Source organism: Lampetra planeri, chromosome 32 (genome assembly GCF_965212315.1).
Source record: "Lampetra planeri chromosome 32, kcLamPlan1.2.h2, whole genome shotgun sequence".
In the NCBI taxonomy this organism is placed as follows: Eukaryota; Metazoa; Chordata; class Hyperoartia; order Petromyzontiformes; family Petromyzontidae; genus Lampetra; species Lampetra planeri.
In genome coordinates, this window is record NC_136138.1 from 165,416 (window position 1) to 186,470 (window position 21,055).

General features: G+C 52.6%; 2 protein-coding genes across 6 annotated transcripts in view; both read right to left on the reverse strand.

The window, feature by feature from the left end:
• Window positions 1-18: 18 nt before the first annotated feature.
• On the reverse strand, window positions 19-12,076 carry LOC144729260 (uncharacterized). Of its 3 annotated transcripts, none has more exons than XM_078609383.1 (4): window positions 8,686-12,076; window positions 3,810-3,987; window positions 2,829-2,962; window positions 19-1,858 (listed from the first exon to the last, which is right to left on the reverse strand). In XM_078609383.1, exons 1-4 carry the CDS (start codon window positions 8,717-8,719, stop codon window positions 1,668-1,670), a joined length of 537 nt encoding a protein of 178 aa, XP_078465509.1. In that variant the 5' UTR covers window positions 8,720-12,076; the 3' UTR covers window positions 19-1,667. The 3 variants fall into 3 exon arrangements, with proteins under 3 accessions (XP_078465509.1, XP_078465507.1, XP_078465506.1); XM_078609381.1 differs by having other exon boundaries at window positions 19-2,017; window positions 3,810-3,984; window positions 8,686-10,470; XM_078609380.1 differs by having other exon boundaries at window positions 19-2,017; window positions 8,686-10,468.
• Window positions 12,077-18,340: 6,264 nt separating this feature from the next.
• Window positions 18,341-21,055, reverse strand: part of NEURL4 (neuralized E3 ubiquitin protein ligase 4) — an 81,198-nt gene continuing 78,483 nt past the window's right edge. For all 3 annotated transcript variants that reach the window (XM_078609386.1, XM_078609385.1, XM_078609384.1), the window contains one exon: window positions 18,341-20,778. In XM_078609386.1, the coding sequence (XP_078465512.1) occupies window positions 20,475-20,778 (304 nt within the window). In that variant the 3' untranslated portion in view covers window positions 18,341-20,474. The remainder of the gene's footprint in view (window positions 20,779-21,055) is intronic.

Sequence of the window (21,055 nt, forward strand, 5' to 3'; positions counted from 1 at the left end):
TTGCAGATACACGTAGAATCATTGGTGCACACACGTTTATATTATATGCGCTCTTGTATACAGCCTCAAGTCATATCGCAACTCCAGTCGAAGCTGTGCAGCATGAGTGGCGGGGCAGAGCCGTCCCCAGGGTACACGGCGAATCTGGGCGGCCGCACCGGGCCCCGCGCTTTTGGCGGGGGCGCTTTGGGGTGGCGGTGCGCGCTTCGACGTTACGTGGCGTGTGTAATACTCCCGGTTTAGTTTGAAAGCGTCGGGGGGCCCACAGTGGGATTTGCCCCGGATCCTACACCCTCCTATGGACGGCCCTTGTGGTGGGAAACACGAAGGCCCAATCCACGCGTGGGCCACGTAGACACACGCGCAGCGCTGCTCCCGGCTCAACTCCTTCCACAGCTGTGCTGGGAAACGCGACCACACCGAGCTGTGCACTCGTTTTACTATTGCACACGCGTGTTGAAAGTCACCTAGAAATACCATGTTTATATTGTTTGTTTTCTTTATGTGGTAAATTAATATACAGAAACTGCCAGCTTTTGCAATTGATGTTTGAAAATAGGCCACGTAATGTGGCAAAATGTATGTCGTAAGACCCTCCACCCCACCACCAGACGTAGCCAAACAAGCTAAATCCTCGACACCACGGCCTTGGCTTGTATTCAGCGTGGCGGCTAGAGCAGGATAGGATTGCCTGGTGGCGCCTCGTGGGGACTGCTCCTCCCTGAGGGGCATGCACATGATGACGATGATGGCACGGGACACCTGGAAGCTAAAGGTGTCGCGGGTAATGCTTTGGTAGATGCATTCTCGGTCGCCTTTGGAAATCTCGCACTCGGTTGCATTTCCGTTTGTTGCAGGTGATGCATTCTTGTTCTCGATTTGTGCTCCTACTCTGTAAATAAACAACTCCTTGCTCTCTCAATCTTCATCCGCGCCAATCATTGCGGTGGAATTGCCGTCGGCAATGCATACCGAGAGTGTAAAGTATTTGTGGTAATTTAGCAACCTTTACACTGTGTTATTGTTAATCCACTCGTTTACCCTGGAAAGCCTTCACTGAGCCTCAGCTCTTTCTGGACGGTCCTGCAAAGTGTTTGCAGTCCGGGGCGATGTTGCTGCTGTGTGTAATCCCAATGAAGCAATTTGCTGATAATTTTTCAGCATTACCAGTTACATTGTATGTATGTTGAGCTTCTTTCGCGCCGTATGTAGCCATCCGTGCTAATCGGAGGTGCGGGGGATGGACATCAAATTAAACACAAAAATCAGTTCTAAAGAAGTGAGTTTTCAGAGCAAACCCATGCAGAACACAGGAGAGAACATATAAACTCCCCACATTCATAATAAAAGCTTTTACATCAACACAGCCATTTAGTAAGGTTGTAATCACCAGCGAAACGTGGTTAGCTAAATTTGGAAATGTGGGGTTTTCTCACCAACACACAGGTGTGTTGAAGTTCACGTGACAACCTTTATTAATTGGCTGTGCCGGGTGGAGGTGGGTTTACGACATTTATATTTACGCGATGTAACCCAAAAAACTTTATTACGAAAAATATTGGTCAAATCCACGCGGAAAGGCGCCCGAGTTGGGTACCAAACCCAGACCCTTCTTGCTATCGAGGTGCGAGTGTCACCACTTCGCCACCGCAGCATTGCCGGCCGTTCTAAATCTGCGTGCCCTGCCGACCAGACTCGTCGTACGGTGGTGGCGGCCCCACGATGAACTGATACTCGGTGACTGCACGCACCGCATGTACCACGGTGGCACCCTCCGGAACCAGCCCACCGGAGAAGCCCCCTACGAACGTGGCAGAGACGAGCGGGGGGGTTTCAGACTGCGGGCTGGGCGTGAGCTCTGCGGGTGAGACAAGCTGAGAGTTGGCCGGGACCACCGTGTAGCCTCCATGCAACTGCCTGCCCGCGTGCTGGCTGGAGGGCTGACTCTGGGCTTGCGTTATGGTGAGGCTGCTGAAGGACCCGGCATGGGAACCGTACAATGATGCATCGCAGTGACCTGAAAAACCAACAAAGTTTAATCATATCGATGCTTAACACGTGCGATGTCGCATCTCGTGTTACAATCCATTATTGATGTTTGGGTTTAGGCCTTGTCATTTTGAAGCCAGGTCAGGTGATTCTGACTTCCCGGATCTCTTCCTGAAGATGTATGGTGCAGTTTCAAATGAAACGCCATATCTTATTGCTATATTTTAGTTGTGAAAATTGTTCATCTTACAGGTGAGCTTAAACATTAATAAGTGATGCTTTAGATGATTTTACACATAATAATTAATCTGTTTGGTTATTGGGTGGTGTATGGTATTAACGACACAAATTTGGTCAGATCATTCCATGACCGATAACCAATAACCGACTATTAATGATTAGATTATCTTTACAGAACCGTCTAATAACAAGAGCCGCTCATAATTGTGCTGAATTTTCATGACAATGCCAAAAAAAAAATGCACTGCACTGCTTCTGTGTGGTCATGCATGATTAAGCTGACAGCAATTGGGATTGATAGTGCAGCGGTTAGCACACTGTGCTATGAACCCGGGAACCCGAGTTCGATTCCCGCTCACCGCAAACACCAGTGGCGATTATCTAAAACGGTCTTGGGGCTCTCCTAGGTCGACTCAGCCTGGTGCGATGTGTGAACATTGCTACTTGAGATACAAAGGCGGCCGGGCGTGGTGTTGGCCACTCATCTCCTTGCGTGCCGTGCCAGCTTTCATCGGTGGTCGCTCACGGCACTCGCCCCAACAGTCTGTTAAAGGCCATCGGGGGATCTTTACACTTGTGCCCAGTGTGGTGTTACCCACTGGAGCAGGAGGACGAGCGGCGGCGGAGGCGCATCTGGCTGAGCACGCAGCCCGAGCAGGTGCAGCAGCAGATGAGGGTGAGGATGAGCATCAGCAGGAAAAGCCCCAGCGTGATGCCCGCGATAATGCTGGGGCTGGGGAGGTGACAGCACACCGTGCCAATTCACATGCACAGTGGCGTAAACATCGTCCTTGTTGACTCAGGAAATCATAAGAATATATGTTTTAATGAAGGTCCTGCCAGGTTTTCGCAGGAGGGGGTGATGTTGCTGCTCTGTGCAATCCCAATTGAGTTATTTTTAGGTAACTTTGTAACTGTTCAGCATGCTTGGCCAATACTAGTCACATTTTTTTGGAACAAGGGGAGAACATGGATTTTCCTCCAGGTTCAATGTTGAATTACCTGGAAATTACTTAATCGGGATTACACAGTGAAACATTGACCCTGACTGAGAACACTTGACAGGACTATGTATGTGGCCATTTTTTTACCGGCAAAAAATGGTCCCATAGATATAACTGCTCAACCCGACATAAAAATGCTTTGATATTTGCATTGCCTTAGTGTTATTTGCCTTTTGGCGTTCTGTGGTCTAACACTGGTGAGACGAGGCCATAAAGGAGACTGTCTCTGGTGTAGGCCAATCCGTTTCAAACACAATGCATACATTATTATCAAGGAACGTGTGTTTGCATGTTTTGCCACAATCATGTGTGGTCAATGCATACTTGATGCATTGCAATGGGTGTCTATTTGGTGTTTGAACATCTCAACACCTGTATCATTGCTGGAAAGAGTAAAACCTTTTCAATTATTATCACTTGAAACAGAGTCTTGGAACTCAAGTGATACCTTTGTGGGTAAATAAGCTTAATAATAAATACGTTTCCTGTGCACATCTTTACAGAATGTACTCGCGATATATCTGATCTTTTTTGCACCGTTAATCCGTGAGCGTGGAGGTGTGCGGCGTTCCTGACCTGATCACAAAGAAGTTGCACCAACTCTGCTCATCCTCGTGCAGTTCCTCCAGGGCCGTGGTGCAGCAATAGCGAGCGTGGCAGTCTCCGCAGCAGTGCTGGGGCCATGGGCAGTCGAAGCCCAGGTGCCACTCACCCGCCTCCGTGTAAAAGCCACTGCAGTCTCGATCTGACGCTGCTGAAGGGACCACACAACACGCAGCTTACGTGTGGAGTTGGCCAAACATCCCGATATAGAGGGCCACAGAGCTTGATAAATTGTTGGCGCCGGTTCCGGCTGCCTTCCCGCCTGTCTGTGGATTCCCGCACCTCTCAATCATTTTCTGTCTCTTGGCATGATCTACCTCCCTACCCTCAAGCCTCTGGGTGACAGGAATGTTCCACCACACTGGGATAGGATGAGCGATGATCCGAGGTAGGATTGAATGTAAAAGCACATTTTCACAACCAACCAAATGGTTCTGAACTACGGCACCATGGCCCCAAGTCCGTGGCCTTATCCGTCACTGACACCCAGCGCCTCCACGCACACATTCTTGTTCCATCAGCGGGAGAGATATACATGCAAAGAGACACACAGGCTCTCATATAGACCTATATGTGAATCGTTGGGTCTCTGTAAGTCCCTGAGTGAGTCTGTGTGTGTCTGTGTGAGTCTATATGTCTCTGTGTGAATCTGTGTCTTTGTGGCGTCTATGTGTCTCTGTGTGGATATATATATATGTGGGGAACGGTAGTGCAGCGGCGCGCTGCACTATGAACCCGGCGACCTGGGTTCGATTCCCGCTCACGGCCAACACCGGTAGACGATTATCTGAACCGGTCCCGGGCCTCCCTTAGGTCGACTCATCCTCAAATGAGTACCTGGTGCGGTGTGTAAACACCGCCACTGGGGAGACAAAGGCGGTCGGGCGCGGTTCTGGCCACCCATCCCCTCGTGTACCGTTCCGGCCTTCATAGGTGCTCGCTAACAGCACTTGCCCCTACAGTGTGTTAAGGCTATACGGGGGAACTTTGTCTTTGTGTGGATATATGTCTCTGTGTGAGTTAATGGGTCTCTGTGCCAACTGAGGCCGCTCTTCCCAAGTAACTCTGATAGACGTTCTTTCCCTTTGTGTAATCTGGCTCCAGATCATCAGGAGTCCTCTCTTGCGTTTCCCACTTTCCAGTGTCCAGCACAAGTCTTGCTTCGGCCTTCTTGCTGATGACATGCAGTGTGCGTATGTCAATGTGCACCTCGCCTGGTACAAGCGCCATTATGATGTCACCGCCACTAAGTGACACGTGGTGGCTGTTGTGTATATTTATGTATGTGTCCTGGTCTCAGCCTCCCCCAGGGCTCTCAATCTGCTTCACCTCCCCCAGGGCTCTCAACCTGCTTCACCTCCCCCAAGGCTCTCAACCTGCCTCACCTCCCCCAGGGCTCTCAATCTGCTTCACCTCCCCCAGGGCTCTCAACCTGCTTCACCTCCCCCAGGGCTCTCAACCTGCCTCACCGCCCCCAGGGCTCTCAGCCTGCTTCACCTCCCCCAGGGCTCTCAACCTGCTTCACCTCCCCCAGGGCTCTCAACCTGCTTCACCTCCCCCAGGGCTCACAATCTTCCTCACCGCCCCCAGGGCTCTCAACCTGCCTCACCGCCCCCAGGGCTCTCAATCTGCCTCACCGCCCACAGGGCTCTCAGCCTGCTTCACCTCCCCCAGGGCTCTCAACCTGCTTCACCTCCCCCAGGGATCTCAACCTGCTTCACCTCCCCCAAGGCTCTCAACCTGCTTCACCTCCCCCCAGGGATCTCAACCTGCTTCACCTCCCCCAGGGTTCTCAAACTGCTTCACCGCCCCCAGGGCTCTCAACCTGCCTCACCGCCCCCAGGGCTCTCAGCCTGCTTCACATCCCCCAGGGCTCTCAACCTGCCTCACCACCCCCAGGGCTCTTAACCTGCTTCAACTCCCCCGGGTCTCTGGCACCGTGAGGCAGCGGTGCCTGGACCTGGCCAGATTACGACGACTAGGATCCAGTTACAAAGTCACCGGGCGGTGCGTCCTTCCACAGACACCGTGGACACGATATTCGATCTGAGACAATCACAACAACAACACTACCACCCCATCCATTGCGATCAATATCCGACTGCCGCACCGGCATGAGGCACAAGGCGAATGAGTTGTGGAGCTCCCGCAGTGGAACAGCACGGGAGCGAGCACAGACGATGTACCGAGGAACAAATTAATACCAATCAATGTTCCCAGGGCTACCGTTCCCGTGAGCTTCACTCGCGAGGCTTCCTCCACCCATGTTGACGACTCGACGGTTCACCAGACTCCACGCTGTGTTCAACCACCACCACGACCGCACACAGTTCAGGTCAGCCTAAACAGACTTTTGGGGCAAGTGCTGTTAGCGAGCACCTATGAAGGCCGGCACGCCACACGAGGGGGTGGGTGGCCAGCACCACACCCGGCCGCCTTTGTCTCCCTTGTGCCGATGTTTACACACCTTACCAGGTACTCATTTGAGGCTGAGTCGACCTATTTATAAACAAACACGACACTGGCGCCCACCCACTCACCACACCGCCGGTCACCTTCCTTCTCTTTCTGCTTCTCGCCTCGCTCTCCTCCACTTGGGAATTCCCTCCCATCGTCTCTTTTCCCCAAGCTCTAACTGTTGACTGTTATCTATTCGAAACCTTATAGTACTGTTCGTTTCTGGCCGCCTGGCGTTTTGTGTCTCTGGTCCTGTGCTCAGCAACTGTGTTTAAAAATAATCAGCGTCCCAGCGGACATTCCCTACCCTCACAATGGTTTAAAATTAAGGTTGTTAACCGACAATCAGTAGAACCGGTAATCGTTTTACACAATCCGGTTTCGAAAGTCAGGAAGCGGCGTTCATTTCCAGTGGAATTTTAGATTCGAATGCACTGATTGACAGGTGCGCGAGAACGTACAGACAGGTAAAAGGCGCAACCCTGAAAGAGCTTGCTCTCGACATTGCTGGCGGAAAGGGACCTCCCGATGGTGTTCGGCCTACTCTTCCACGTTGGCCTGACGGCTTGGAAGAAGTGGGCGGTACCCACACTTCACCCCACCACACGCGACCTAGCTGCCGATCGACTGTGGAAGACCAATTATTGTACTGCCACTGAGTGGACGGAGGCGTTGAAGGTGAGCATTTGAGGAAATTGGCCCCCTCGTTCCAACTGCCGCGCCGGGAGATGGGAACCGAACCGGCGCCCTCTGAACTGCTTCAGTGGAGTGCGCTCGCCGCTCACCCAGCGCTAACCGCCGTGGCAGCTGCTTTTGTTTTTCAGTTAAAAGAGGTGAAATGCTAATTTCACTGCCCGACATATACAGTCTATAACTCATTATACAGTCGATAAATCATGATACTGTCTATAGATCATGATTTAGTCTATAAATCATACAGTCTACAACTCATTATACAGTCTGTAAATTATGATACAGTCTACACATCATTATAAGTCTATAAATCATGATACAGTCTATAAATCATTATAAGTCTATAAGTCATGATGCTCTCCGTGCGGCAAACCGGTGGTCGTTGTTTACAATTCGATGACCGCAAGGCTCTGGATCCACGTGCGGCTCTTTAAGGACTCTTCGTGACGTTTATAAAGGACCACCATCTCGTATTCACATTCATTGGGGCTCTTGAAAAATGATTTTCGTTTACTGAATTAAACAAAAAATGTCTCCTGCTATTTTAAACTAAACTATTGTTTTATTTTACCAGGTAAGGCCCACCGAGCTATATAGCTATTTTTCAGAAGCGATCTGGCTATCACAAATGATATCCCAACGAAGTGGCGTATCGTGTGGAAATGTATCGCAGCCAAATACTCGAAAAGGCACGACTCTAAATGTGGAGGGGAAAACCGGAGGACCCGCAGAAAAACGCACGCGACCACGGGGACACGCTAACTCCAAATATACAGGCTTCGTCGGGGTCGGTATCGAACCCATGACCTCCTGTGTACCAGGCGAGGCAGTTCACATCTCGCCACCGCGGCGCCCACCCCAGGGTTACCCGATATACAAACATTTTTTTTAAACAGACCTCGCTAAAATAAAATACGTGGTGCTGCTGCTGCGCTTGCAGTGAATGCACCAAGCACAGCCAACGGCACAGCGCCACGCGTTCCGTGCCAAGAACACTGCGTGCGTGTGGCCTCAATCGGAAACGTCATACAGGCGCACGCCTACGTGCTGTGAAGAAGGGCCAATGCCCAAAACGTCACCCGTTCTGTACGCTCGTTGTAAGGCCACGATGTTATTAAATGTGTCGAGTTTACAGCGCTCTTGATGCCATTTGAATATTTGTCAAACACAGAGAGGACAAGTCAAAGGTCTAAAACACATCAAGAGGTCAGCCACATACATAACTATTATCAAAGTTGAAATAGGTACGAGTGAAACGCGTTTCTTTAATTGAGCAAGGTTATACTAATTGTTATTATTATCATCACAGTTTGGGAAAGAATACGATGGTGGGAGGGAATTCCATAGTGGAGGAAAGCAGCAGAAAGAGAAGCGCTGTGGCCTGCGGTGTGGCGAGTGGGGTGCTAGAGTAAGGAGGTGTGTGTGGGTGAGTGTAAGGTGTGAGTGGGTGAGTGTGATGTTGTGATCTGCAGTGTGGTGAGTGAATGAATGTAAGATGAAGTAGGTGTGAGTGTGTTGTTGTGACCTGCGGTTTGGTGAGTGCATGTAAGAGTAAGTAGGTGTGTGAGTGGGTGCGTGAGACGAAACAGTCGGTGTCTGCGAGAGACCGAGTCCTCAACACGGGCAGCGGAGCAGACCCGGAGCCATCAGCTCCATCAACAATAACAACAACACGGACGCCGAGCAGAGTCGCACTCACCCAGTGGTAAAAACACGAAGGTGGGCACGTACATGTTAGCAGAGAAATTAACAACAACAAAAACTACTCAAGACGCGTGAGATGATGATGATACGCGCTGCTCTGTCGCCTTGAGTCTTTGAGCTGCGTTGAGAGCCACAGTCGCCTTCTGGGGCCGGGTGGGCAGAGCAGGCAGGCGCCGGGGAGTAGAGGCCGGCTGGCTGGGGAGCAGCGCGGGTGAGTGATAGGAGGGGTCACGCTGCCGTGGGCAGCAGCAGCAGAAGAAACGCGCCTTGAAGGGCGCGGAGGGGAGGAGGCTGCGGGATCTCGCCGCTCGGATCGCCACTCTGAGCAAGGGCGGCCCGGTTGGAACCCGCGCCGACCCGAGCGAGGGAGGCCACGTAGCGCACACTCGTGAAGTATTCGGAATGACGGCGGGAAACCACTTGACGGGTAGCACACTTTATTAAATCTTGTCTTCCCACAATAACACGTGTGGTCACTATTTCTCACACTACACACTCCACTTGACACGTGTGGTCACTACAACTCACGCTGCACATTCCACTTGACACGTGTGGTTACTACGGCTCACGCTGCACGCTCGCGCTACACGCTCACGGTGCACGCTCACAGCCACTCCAGCCCCGTAGCGTCCGTGGAGCCTACAGACCCACCCCAGCTTGGGCGTGGGTTACGACCTCTGGGTCCCGCGGGCCGGCCCTCACACGGACGTTCGGCCCCGGGTCCCAAGGTCCCGCCTCTGAGCCACACAGGGCCCCGGTCCTCACAAGGACAGCGGGACTAGGTGCCTCAGGGCCCTATCCCTTCCTCCTCCGTCTTCTGTCTTCACTGGTCACCAACTCCCCGTGCGCCTGTGCGCACTGCCTTATATAGCCTCCGCTCCCGGGAGACGGAGCGTATGCGGACCGCGACGTGAGCACCCCCTTAGTTGACCAATCCCCACGCGCTGCCACACGATCCCCTCGCTGTCAGCGCGCGTCACCGATACCCAGCCAATCACCGCCTCATAACCCATGACCCCGCGCTGACCCATGATCCTTCACCGTCAGCGCGCGTCACCAACACACACAGCCAATCACTACGCGCTGGCACACGATCCTTACCCCAGCGCGTATCACCACTACATCACCCCCTCCCACATAGCTCGCAGCCGGCCCGGCTGCTAAACAACACAACAACAACAATAGTAACAACAACAAAATCCCCACCCCCCAGTGTGCCCCGTAACACAACAACAACAACACAACGACACAACACCAGACAACAACCTATGTACAAACCGACGAACAACACAATAAAAGTAATTCCAAGAAAAAACGTGTCCAGTGTCTCTGTAACTATCGATCCCCCCCTCCGCTCGCTCCTCAACCGGGGTGATAGAGCGGTCGAGCGGATGGGGAACGCAGTGACGAGACGCTCCGGCCGCATCGGCCACTCATTCAGTTGGTCAGGAAAAGTTGTGCGACTTAGCGCGAGTCCGCCTGGCCGGTCCATCGTACGGGACGGGACACTGACGACCGTCTGGTGGCTCCGGCAGCCCCGGAAGGCACGGATCGGGCCTGGAAGGACCGGCCGTGTCGCGGGGATCCGGCCGCCGGTGGTCGGCAGCTGTCAGTTCCGAGCCACCTGGGAGCGGATCAGGCGGAGACATGTGAGGATCAGGCGGAGATATTTCCCCCCTCGGGTCGTCGGTCACGTCACATGCTCGGTCCTCACGACACAAAGGGAGGCCATACGGAGGCGAGAACGGTTTCAGCCGGGAGGGGTGGACGTACCAACGGCGCTTTCCTCATTTTATCTGAACACACTGGGGGCGTGCAACTCGCACGACCTCCACGGGTCCCCGCCATGGCCTCAACAATTTAGGCGACGTAGCCAAAGGTGCCTGAGGGCAGTGCAGTCAGGCCCTATCGCCCGGTTTCCAGTCGTGCACGGACACCTTCCGTGCACGCAAGCGCTCGTTGGCGATTTGGCGAGACCTCGAATTAAGCCGTGCGGCCTCCCGTGCCTCGGTCAGCTTAGCAATGTTAAATTTAATATGTTCGGCCAATTTTGAAAGACCCAGCTGAGTTTCCATGGGCGGGTCGGCCTCCCGACCATAAATCAGATAAAATAGGGAAAATCCCGTTGCTGCATGGGGGGCCATTCTATACGCGGTGAGGACCCCCGGGACCTGCAGGTCAACATGTGCCTCGCACACCTGCTGGCACAGCATAGAAGTCAAAGTCCTGTGGAGTCGCTCCACCATCCCGTCCGTCTGTGGGTGGTACGGGGAGGTACGCACCTTCTTAGTACCCAAAAGGTCGCACACCTCCTGCAGCAATTTACTCGAAAAATTCTTTCCCTGGTCGGTCAGCAAGCGTTCGGGAGCCCCCTTGTCCAGAACGTAGCCCTGGACAAAGGCGTCCGTCACAGCCGCCGCCGACTGGTTGGCGAGTGGCCACGCCATAGGCCACCGGGTAAAGTATTCCACACCAACCAACAGGTACTTGTTACCCCTAGGCGTGACTGGAAAAGGCCCCAAAATATCGAGCGCAACGAGCTCGTTAGTGCGCGAGACCTGAATAGATTGCAGCGGTGGATTTGACGCCACGGGCGGTGGTTTCCGTCTGGCGCAGTCTACACACCCCTTTAGTATATTTACCACATCGCTCCCCATCCCCGGCCAATAATAGTCACGCTGAAGCAGAGCAAGCGTTTTGTTTACCCCCAAATGCAAGAGGCGTTCGTGTGCGGCCAGGACAACTTTTCCCCGCATAGCGGAAGGCACCACGAGTGCGTGCCGCCAGGACAAATTGTCCCATCTCATTAGCAGGCCCTGCTTGAGCAGCCAGGAGCCAGTTCGCTTCCGGCCCTCCTCGGGACCCCCCGCCCTGCGACGCAACGCTAGCAGGGAGCTGTCAGCCATTTGGAGACGGCCCCACTCAATCAGAGACAGTGAGAGCAGCGAGTCCCCTCCCTGAGGGGTAGCGGGAACGTCACCAATCGGCGCATCCGCGGTCGCGGCCAACGCACCCACGCTTACCGCAGCTGGCGGTTTACAGCGCGCCGACCCCATTAAGCACGCACATTTGGGACAAGGCGACAATCACGACAGGGCATCCGCGTTAGTGTGGCGCAACCCCTTACGGTAAGTGGTCGTAAACTGATAGTCCTGGAGGACTTCCAACCACCGTGACAATTGGCCCGAGGGTTGGGCGACCCTCAATGAATACTGAAGCGCCGCGTGGTCCGTCCGGACCGTAAAATGACGGCCATAGAGATACGGTCTAAATTGCTGTACAAAAAAACAATAGCCAGCAACTCGCGACGGGTGACGCAGTAGCGCTGTTCCGCCGGCGACAAAACCCTGCTACCATAGGCGACCACCTGTTCGACTCCCCCAACGACCTGTGAGAGCACCCCCCCAATGCCCGTATTGCTAGCGTCCGTATCTTGCAAGAAGGGACTTGTAAAGTCAGGATAACGTAAGGGCGGGGCACCCACCAAGGCGTCCCGGAGGGAGCAGAACGCGGCCTCCTCCTCCGGTCCCCATCGGAACTTGACTCCTTTTGCCGTTAGAGCGTGCAAGGGTTTTGCAATGGTGGCGAAATGCTCAACGAATCGGCGGTAGTAGGAAGCAAAACCAATGAAACTGCGTACGTCAGAAACCGACGTGGGCGTTGGCCATGAACTGACACAGTTCGTCTTCGCGGGATCGGTAGAGATCCCCGAAGAATCGACAATGTGGCCCAAGTATCTCACGGACTTTCGAAGAAGATGGCATTTGGCCGGTTTAAACTTTAATTTAGCCGATCGAATCCGCAAGAACACCCCTCTCAACCGTTTTACTGAAAACAATGACATCGTCTAGGTAAATCATGCAAGTATCCCATTGCAGACCCGACAAAACCAACTCCATAAGGCGCTGAAACGTTGCGGGAGCGGAGTGAAGTCCCATGGGTAACCGGTTAAACTGGAACAGGCCCCCTGGAGTCCGAAATGCTGTCTTAGGTCTAGACTCGTCGTCGAGTGGCAGCTGCCAGAATCCCGATAATAAATCAAGAGTAGAAAAATATCGCGCACCAGACAATGCATCGAGGGACTCGTCCATTCTGGGGAGCGGATACGCGTCAGCCACGGAGATTTTATTCAGGCGACGGAAATCTACACAAAATCGCAAGGACCCGTCTTGCTTTTTAACCAGCACGATAGGTGCTCCCCAAGGACTGGAAGAAGGCGAAATGATGTCGGCCGCCAGCATATCGTTGACGGCCGACTGAACGTGTTCCTTCTCAGCAGGACTCAGCCGGAAGGGATTCTGCCTGACCGGTGCCGCATCGCCTGTTTCAATATGGTGGCGCAACAGGTCCGTAAACCCAATGTCATATTTGTGCTTACTGAACACATCAGAGAATTCTATCAGCAAAGCACGCAGGGCACCCAACTGTACCCTTGACAAATCCTTTGAGTCCGCACACAGCGAATCGACCCATTCAAGGTCCTCCCCCGATCGAATTTTCTGCGCCGGGACTGGATCAACATGTGCAACAAGGCGCTCTTCCGCAGGGACCCGTGCCGCGTGAGCAAGCACAGTGCTCTGCTGAATAACGGCCGGCCGCGAACCAGCGTTTAGAACCATAACGAACGGGTCCTTGTCAGCCCGAACCAACGTGTGAGCCACCGACAAATCCAGACCTCCGACAGCCCTATTTGATGGACCCAAAAGCACGCCCTGTTCCGAGGTCTCCCCATCCAATGGCTTCCTCAACCGGAGGGGAATCAACATCTGCGAACCCGGGGGCACGTGCACGGTCTGTATCGCCAGCGCTTGTATCGTAGCGCACGCCGTCCGAATTTCCGTAGGATTCGACAAAAAAGAAATACGGCGACCCGATGGTAGCTCAATGCAACGTTGATCGATGAGAATTTTAATGGGCATTTTAGCCAAAAAATCTGTGCCCAACAGACAAGGAACTGCTAAGGAAGAGGAGACGAAAACAGGTCCCGACAATTTAATATTCCCTATGCAAATGGACGCCCGAATCTGCCTGACAATGCCCAAAGAGCCCCCATTTGCCGCGTAAAATGGCACGTCCACCGGAAGCAGAGGTCGACATTGGACGGGGAGAATGTTGTAAATGAGGTCTGAAATTATAGTCGCCGACGCCCCCGTGTCCACTAACACCCTGACCTCGACCCCGTCTATGAATCCCGTAACGACCGATGAACCCGCCGACGCAGCCACTATTCTGTGACCCAACTCAGACCATTTAATGTCCCCTCGGTCCTGCACGAACCCCCCTCTCCGAACCGAATCCCCGACCCCTAATCGGCCCTCCTCCGCCGCAAAGCGACGGCCCATGTGTGTCGTGCATGTAGGCCGAGCATGTGAAGTGCCGCGACTTGCCGGGGGTAGTAGGGACGACTTGGGGCCTTGGTCGTCGTCCAGCCGAGGTCCCATGGCGCGCTGACGTGGAGCGCGGCAACCGGACGCCACGTGGCCCCGGAGGCCGCAGTTGTAACACGTGATGAGGGACGTCGGAGGTCTCGGTTGCTCCAGCTTTCGGGCCGATCGCAGAGGCGAACGACCCCCGGACCTCCAGTCCCCCGGTCGTCCAGCGGTGAACGCCTCCTCCCGTGGGCAGACGACTTGGGGCTCGGTGACCACCGGGCCCGGAGCTGAGGCCACGGCAGCAGTGCAGACGACCCCCTGTTTACGCTTGAGGACCTCGTGCGCCTGTATACTTGTTGCGACCCGCAATGAAGATATGTCGACTTCGTCGGCCGTGTTGATGGGGACCCCCAGGTCCTGCGCCAACTTGAGCAGTTGCTCCAAGACCATCGCATCCTGGCCCTCCTCGTCCATACGAGGGAACGCGGCATCGGCGAGAGCCAACAACGCCGTGCGGTAGGCGAGCGCGGTCTCCGTGTCCGCCTTCCGTCGCTCGTAAAACTGATGGCGACAAGCCGAAGGAGGTCCATAGACCTTGGCCATGAGGCCCAACGCAGCCTTAAGCGTGGAGCGGTCCGACCTCTGTGCGGACCTGAAGGCCGCGAGCGCGTCGTCGTCCAACATGGCAGGCAGTGCCAGCAGCGCCGTAGCGTCGGACCAGGCCGACATTTCTTGATGCGCCAGAAACCTGCGTTGGAATGCGCCCCAGTCCCCGCCTTCCGCCTTGAGGCTGTCAACGTGGGAAGGCGCTGCTGGAAGATGAAGTCGTCCTCTGCCACGTGGTTCCTCTCCGCCGCACCGTCGGTCTGCAAGATGGCGGCCCCTATGGCGGGTGGCTGATGGCGGTCCGTAGCGCGCGCTGATGACGTAAGCGGGTGCGCTTGGAGAACTCCCGCCACGTGTCGCTCGCCGTTCCCGCCAAAAGATGTCCGCGTGGTTGAAATGGCGGGAACTGCCAAGTCATTTTGGCGGGAATCTGCGAGGCGAGCCTGTTGAATGTCCGCCGACGTCCCCGCTCCTCCCGACGTGGTGATCTCCGCCAGGATGGACGCCGCGGCGAGTAGCAGCTCTGCCAGACGGGAGTGCGCCTCGCGGAGTCCGGCATCAGCCCCCAGCCGCCCGTCGGGCGCCCCCGGTGGGTCCTGCGGCGTCGGCATCTCCTCGTCCTCTCCCCCTGATGCCAGCTGGCCCGAGTCGTCGAGGTTATCCTCGCGGTCAATCCCGTGAGTCCGACAAGTCTTCCTTGTATCCATGCCTGGAAGACTGTTTCACTTCTGACGCCAGTTGAAGTATTCGGAATGACGGCGGGAAACCACTTGACGGGTAGCACACTTTATTAAATCTTGTCTTCCCACAATAACACGTGTGGTCACTATTTCTCACACTACACACTCCACTTGACACGTGTGGTCACTACAACTCACGCTGCACATTCCACTTGACACGTGTGGTTACTACGGCTCACGCTGCACGCTCGCGCTACACGCTCACGGTGCACGCTCACAGCCACTCCAGCCCCGTAGCGTCCGTGGAGCCTACAGACCCACCCCAGCTTGGGCGTGGGTTACGACCTCTGGGTCCCGCGGGCCGGCCCTCACACGGACGTTCGGCCCCGGGTCCCAAGGTCCCGCCTCTGAGCCACACAGGGCCCCGGTCCTCACAAGGACAGCGGGGACTAGGTGCCTCAGGGCCCTATCTCTTCCTCCTCCGTCTTCTGTCTTCACTGGTCACCAACTCCCCGTGCGCCTGTGCGCACCGCCTTATATAGCCTCCGCTCCCGGGAAATGGAGCGTATGCGGACCGCGACGTGAGCACCTCCTTAGCTGACCAATCCCCACGCGCTGCCACACAATCCCCTCGCTGTCAGCGCGTGTCACCGATACCCAGCCAATCACCGCCTCATAACCCATGACCCCGCGCTGACCCATGATCCTTCACCGTCAGCGCGCGTCACCAACACACACAGCCAATCACTACGCGCTGGCACGCGATCCTTACCCCAGCGCATATCACCACTACACTCGTACCGTGTCAGTGTCACTCGGTATGGTTTACACGCGAGTCGCTCTTTGAGAGTCACCGACGGCCCGACAGTCACGGGCGACGGTGGTTAACGCTCGTGCCTCACAGCGAGAAGGCCCTGGGTTAGATGTCCGACTCGGGTGCCTTTCTGTGTGGAGTGTTGTCTCCCCCTGTTCTGCATGGGTTTCCTCCTGGTTCTCCGATTTCCTCCTATCACTAAAAAAACCCCAAACGAAATGCAACTTTTGTTACATACGTTTCATAAAAATGTACTCCACATTCTACTTAGATTAGCACCTCCGATTAGCACGGTTGGCTACGTACGGTGCGAAAGAAGTTCAAACATATGCACTTCTTAGAATGATAGCTCAACGAAGTTGGTTTAGCACGTGGAAATTTATAGCAGCCAATTTAACACGTAGGGATTGTGATTATGAAAATTACAATAGACTGTGTTAAGCTGAAAATATGCAGTACGTACATAAAATATAATTATCGGTTGCGTTAGTCACAGTTAATTAGCAAATGATACCCTGAAAAGGCATGCAATTAAGGTGTAATACTTAATACGACGCTTCCAAGCGGCACTGAGCCTGTAGCTATCAGAATGGTTAAATTAATTTGTAATTCTCTCAATTTTAAAAGATTCTCGAAGTAGACTTGACCAGTAAGAGTTTTACACAAAACGTCATTCTCAAAATCAATTGAATGTTCTTGTTGGCACGCATGTTCTGCAACTGACGACAGTTATGTTTGTAGGCATTTAATATTTTCTTTTCGTCTTATGTTAATCATTCGTCCCGTCTGACCAACATAGCCCTGGCCACAGGAGCAATTAATAAGGTACACAGCTCCTATTGGTAGCTTCGGTAATTCATCTTTAGTACCAAATATAACCTTTTGTATGTTATGTACCGTGCCAAATCTAATTTCGATGTTTTATTTATAGCAGCCAAATATTCTAAACGCGTGTTTCTAAATGTGGATGTAAAAACTTGGAAACTCGGAGAAAAATCCATGTGACCACGGGGAGAACATGCAAATTCTTAAGTATAAATGTTGAACTTCTTTCACACTGTACGTAGCGAACCGTGCTAATCGGAGGTGCGATATACAGGCCTTGGGATCGAACCCAAGACCTCCTGTATACCAGGCGAGGTAGCCAACATCTCGCCACTCCGTTGCCCCATGTATTGCTAAGTGGACAGTGCCTTTTCCTCACAAGAATCTTCCCAAAACGCAATGTACCAGCAACGTTTTATGAGTTTACTTTTAATATTAATTAGTTTATTGAGTTACACGTAGATTTGAGACAATACGGAGGTCAAAGACATAATCCAAACTAGGCCTCGGCAAGGTAAGGTAATTTACCCTTTTCACGGGGTAAAAGTGTCGACATGCCAAGGGGTAAGGTAAAGGGTAGGGTAAAGGTAGCGCGAAGTATTACCTGGTAAGTACCGTTTACTGCTCGCTAAAAGCTCCGTGGCGCAGTCTGTGGCCTCCATTTAAAATTGGAATCGACAGTATTCTATATGAATAAAGCGTTATTCCTAGCATTTACCTGTTATAAACTTTTTTCATGTGTATTACCCCATTAATTACCCTGTAATCGGGTAATTTTTATGGGGTAAGGGTAAAAGGTAGGTTAAATGTAGGCTCGTTGTTTTTACCTTTTACCTTGCCGAGGCCTAATCCAAACTGTGGAGATATCGTAGGTGGACTTGTGCAGGACACGTCATCAGAAGGGATGGAGACCGGTAGTCAAGAGCAGTGATGGAGCAGAAGAAACGGAACGGAACATTATCCGGGGAGATGGAGCAATGAAATCAGCTCAATTACAGGTGCTAGCCAGATTACATCGCAGGATCGTGAGATGTGATGGTTTGGGGAGGCCTTTATCTAGCAGTGGAATGAGCATGGCTGTTGAGGATTAGATGCTCTGTTGACATCATACAACGTACAACTGGAAATGACAACAAAGCATGTTCGGTGCAGAATATGCCAATATAAACAATACGTCAAATAACTTATCGGGCAAAATGTTTGAGTTTATCTTTTAAAAGACAACATTTTACAATCTTTATTGAATGTCAATTAGTATTCTCCAAGTTGTATTACATTAGATGCACGCACATATAAAATCATTAACTACACAACCTTTTAAACGGATAAAATGCACAATAGTTCCACGTGAAGAAACGTGAATATTCATCTTTATTGCACACGACACCAACAATTCCAGTTTCGTTAACAATCAGCGTTCAATAAATCATTCGGATAAGCAATTGTAAATAAACGTACGTATTAATAACGTCGCTCCCTCTGTACTTGGTTATGTTACACATACGACCGTTTTGTATAAATAGCAAAGAGAATCATTGCACGTCACTAGCCAGCCCACTGACGTGCACGCACGGCAAACACGACGATGCACGTGGGGTAAGCATGTGGTACACACGTGCATGCGCAGCGGGTGCACACACACGTGTGCTGCGCATGCACCCACGTGGCGCTTGCTCGCGTCACCTCACGTGCTGTATGCGGTTAAATCTGCGCTCAACCTCTAGCAGCCATGTCCCATCACGCGCACGAGTATAAATCTGTTGCAACATTTGCATGTTGGCAATAGTTCAATGAACGACGACTGCTTATTTTAAAAGGTTCAACCGTGTAAATTGTGGTGCAATGCCATTTAAAACCAGTCTCATATCGTCTCCACGCTCCGTTCCAATAATTTAATGCATAAGGCACCAGAACAATACACGTGGCTGTGACAATGTGAGGCACTTGCGAAGGGTAACAACCTCGAGAGTGAACGTAATTCACATCGATCGTCATGTCTAGGACTTGACTGCCACCTCTCAATACATCACCAACTAGATGTCATCATGGACAAAGCGATTGATGCCACAACCGCACCTCGCTTGCCAACGCTTTTTGTTCTCCAACATATCCGGAGCAGCTGCACAGGGAGACACATGACCTCCAAGATCTGCCCTAACAGTATCCCACAATCTGGCTGTAGACTCACACAGTGCCATTGATACGCTCGAGTAGTATCCCGCCATCTACTGTTGGACATTCCCCTTGGTCGCTAAACCCCAAAGTGAAGAGTGGTTATTGATACTAATGTCTGCAAGATTTCCATTGTGGGCAGGATAGAAAAAAGCAGCGGAGGTGGGAACAAAGGGCTGCAGCTGAGGCTCGCACTGAGCTGTGGAGACAGCGGGGACCGCTGAAGCGGCAGCTCCACGCACAAGGAAGACCGTCCGTGTGATCCACTAGGGAGGATGAACGACCCCCCGCTCCCTGTCCAGCCGGTGCGTGCAGCCAACTGTGAGAATCTGCTCTCTGCCTAAAATATTCGGCTTCAAAAATCAGCTTCTAAAATGCACAAGCTCAGAAACCGGAACAACGTTATGAGTGGGCTATGATTATGAATGCACATGCAGATAAATGTCCTAAGCCTTCTGGAGTACACGTGGTATATTGAGCCATTTGTGCAGTCACCCAGCCTGTGTGTATGATCCCCATATACAGATGGTTTCGGAAAACAATGCGTAAACTCACAGGGCCTGTGTACGAGGTAATTTATTCAGATTTTCACGAATGTTAAAGTGTGTTTGTAATTCAACGTGTTGTGTTGTTCTCGGGCCACCTGTCAGAGCACGAGGTTCTGGGCTCATTTTTGTTGCATCCGAGCATCAAAAGGATGCAACCTGGCCATGGTCCTGCACTGATAACGATGAGCGTGCTTGTTCGTATCGGCCAAGGACATAATACTAATCAACATCTTTAATGAAAAGTCAGAGTGCTTATCGAGGTCAAGGGCATCCTTTCCAACGCCACTTGTTGCAACTGCTATACTGCCCCATTAAACAAATATTGCTATTAGGCTAAATAAATACTAGCAAGTTTCATGGCGAGCTTTTGACTCCGAGTATTAAACAGTAAAATTCCGTAGACATCAGTGGTGTTACACATATGGCAGAAATATCTAGGTCATTAACTGTACACAAATCTACAGGCTGGTGCCTCTAGGAAGGTAACTACTGGTGAAATATTCGCTATTGCACCATGCTGTAAACGAGTTGCTTCCTGCTATTTTCAGCGTCACTTAATTCCATCATCGCCAGTCACCACAGTCGACTGAGCACAGCTGCTTCAGGACAATCGCATGGCTCCGAGAAGAGCAAAACCGCTGTGTCTTTTACGCGTTTGCTCGGAAATCGCGCAGTCGTGGTAGCATAATTCACGCTGCACAATTGTCGGACAAAATCGGCCGGGAGCGATACGTCCAAGGATCTCGGAAGTGGCGTCTGTAAAACGGTCACTCCACACGAATGAGCAAGGCTGTGATGATGGTGGAGCCCCTCTCTTTGGTGAACCACTCAATCTCCGAGCTGGGGAAGCGCGTGTCGGGCGCGTGTATGTTCGAGTGCGTGGCGGCAGACTGTGTGTGCGGCGGGTACGTGTTCGTCAACGCGTGCGCGCTGCGTGCGGGCTGCAAGGGGTGTGCGGCGTGTCCCGTGTTCACGGCCGGGTGAGCGCTGTACTTGTAAGCTCCGGGCCGCACGCACACCTGGAAAGCCACCCGAGCCCCGTGCATGCTCTGAGTCTTGGGGTCGCGGAACCTAGAGAGAGAAAGGCAATGCCGTGCGGATGAGGCTGAAGCGAAGGAAAGAGAATTGGCAAAGGGAGTAAGGTCGTTAAATGATAACCTGTTTGATAATCGAATACTGGTTCCTAAAGTCAAAAACCAGTAAATGTTTCCAGTGGATTTTATTAGGAAGAGATGGGTGTACCCACACTTTACCCCACCACACTTTACCCCACCACAACCGACCTGCTGTTACGACTGTGGCGAGTGGAGAGAGGTGGGGTGATTTGAGAAACTTAAATTACAATTGT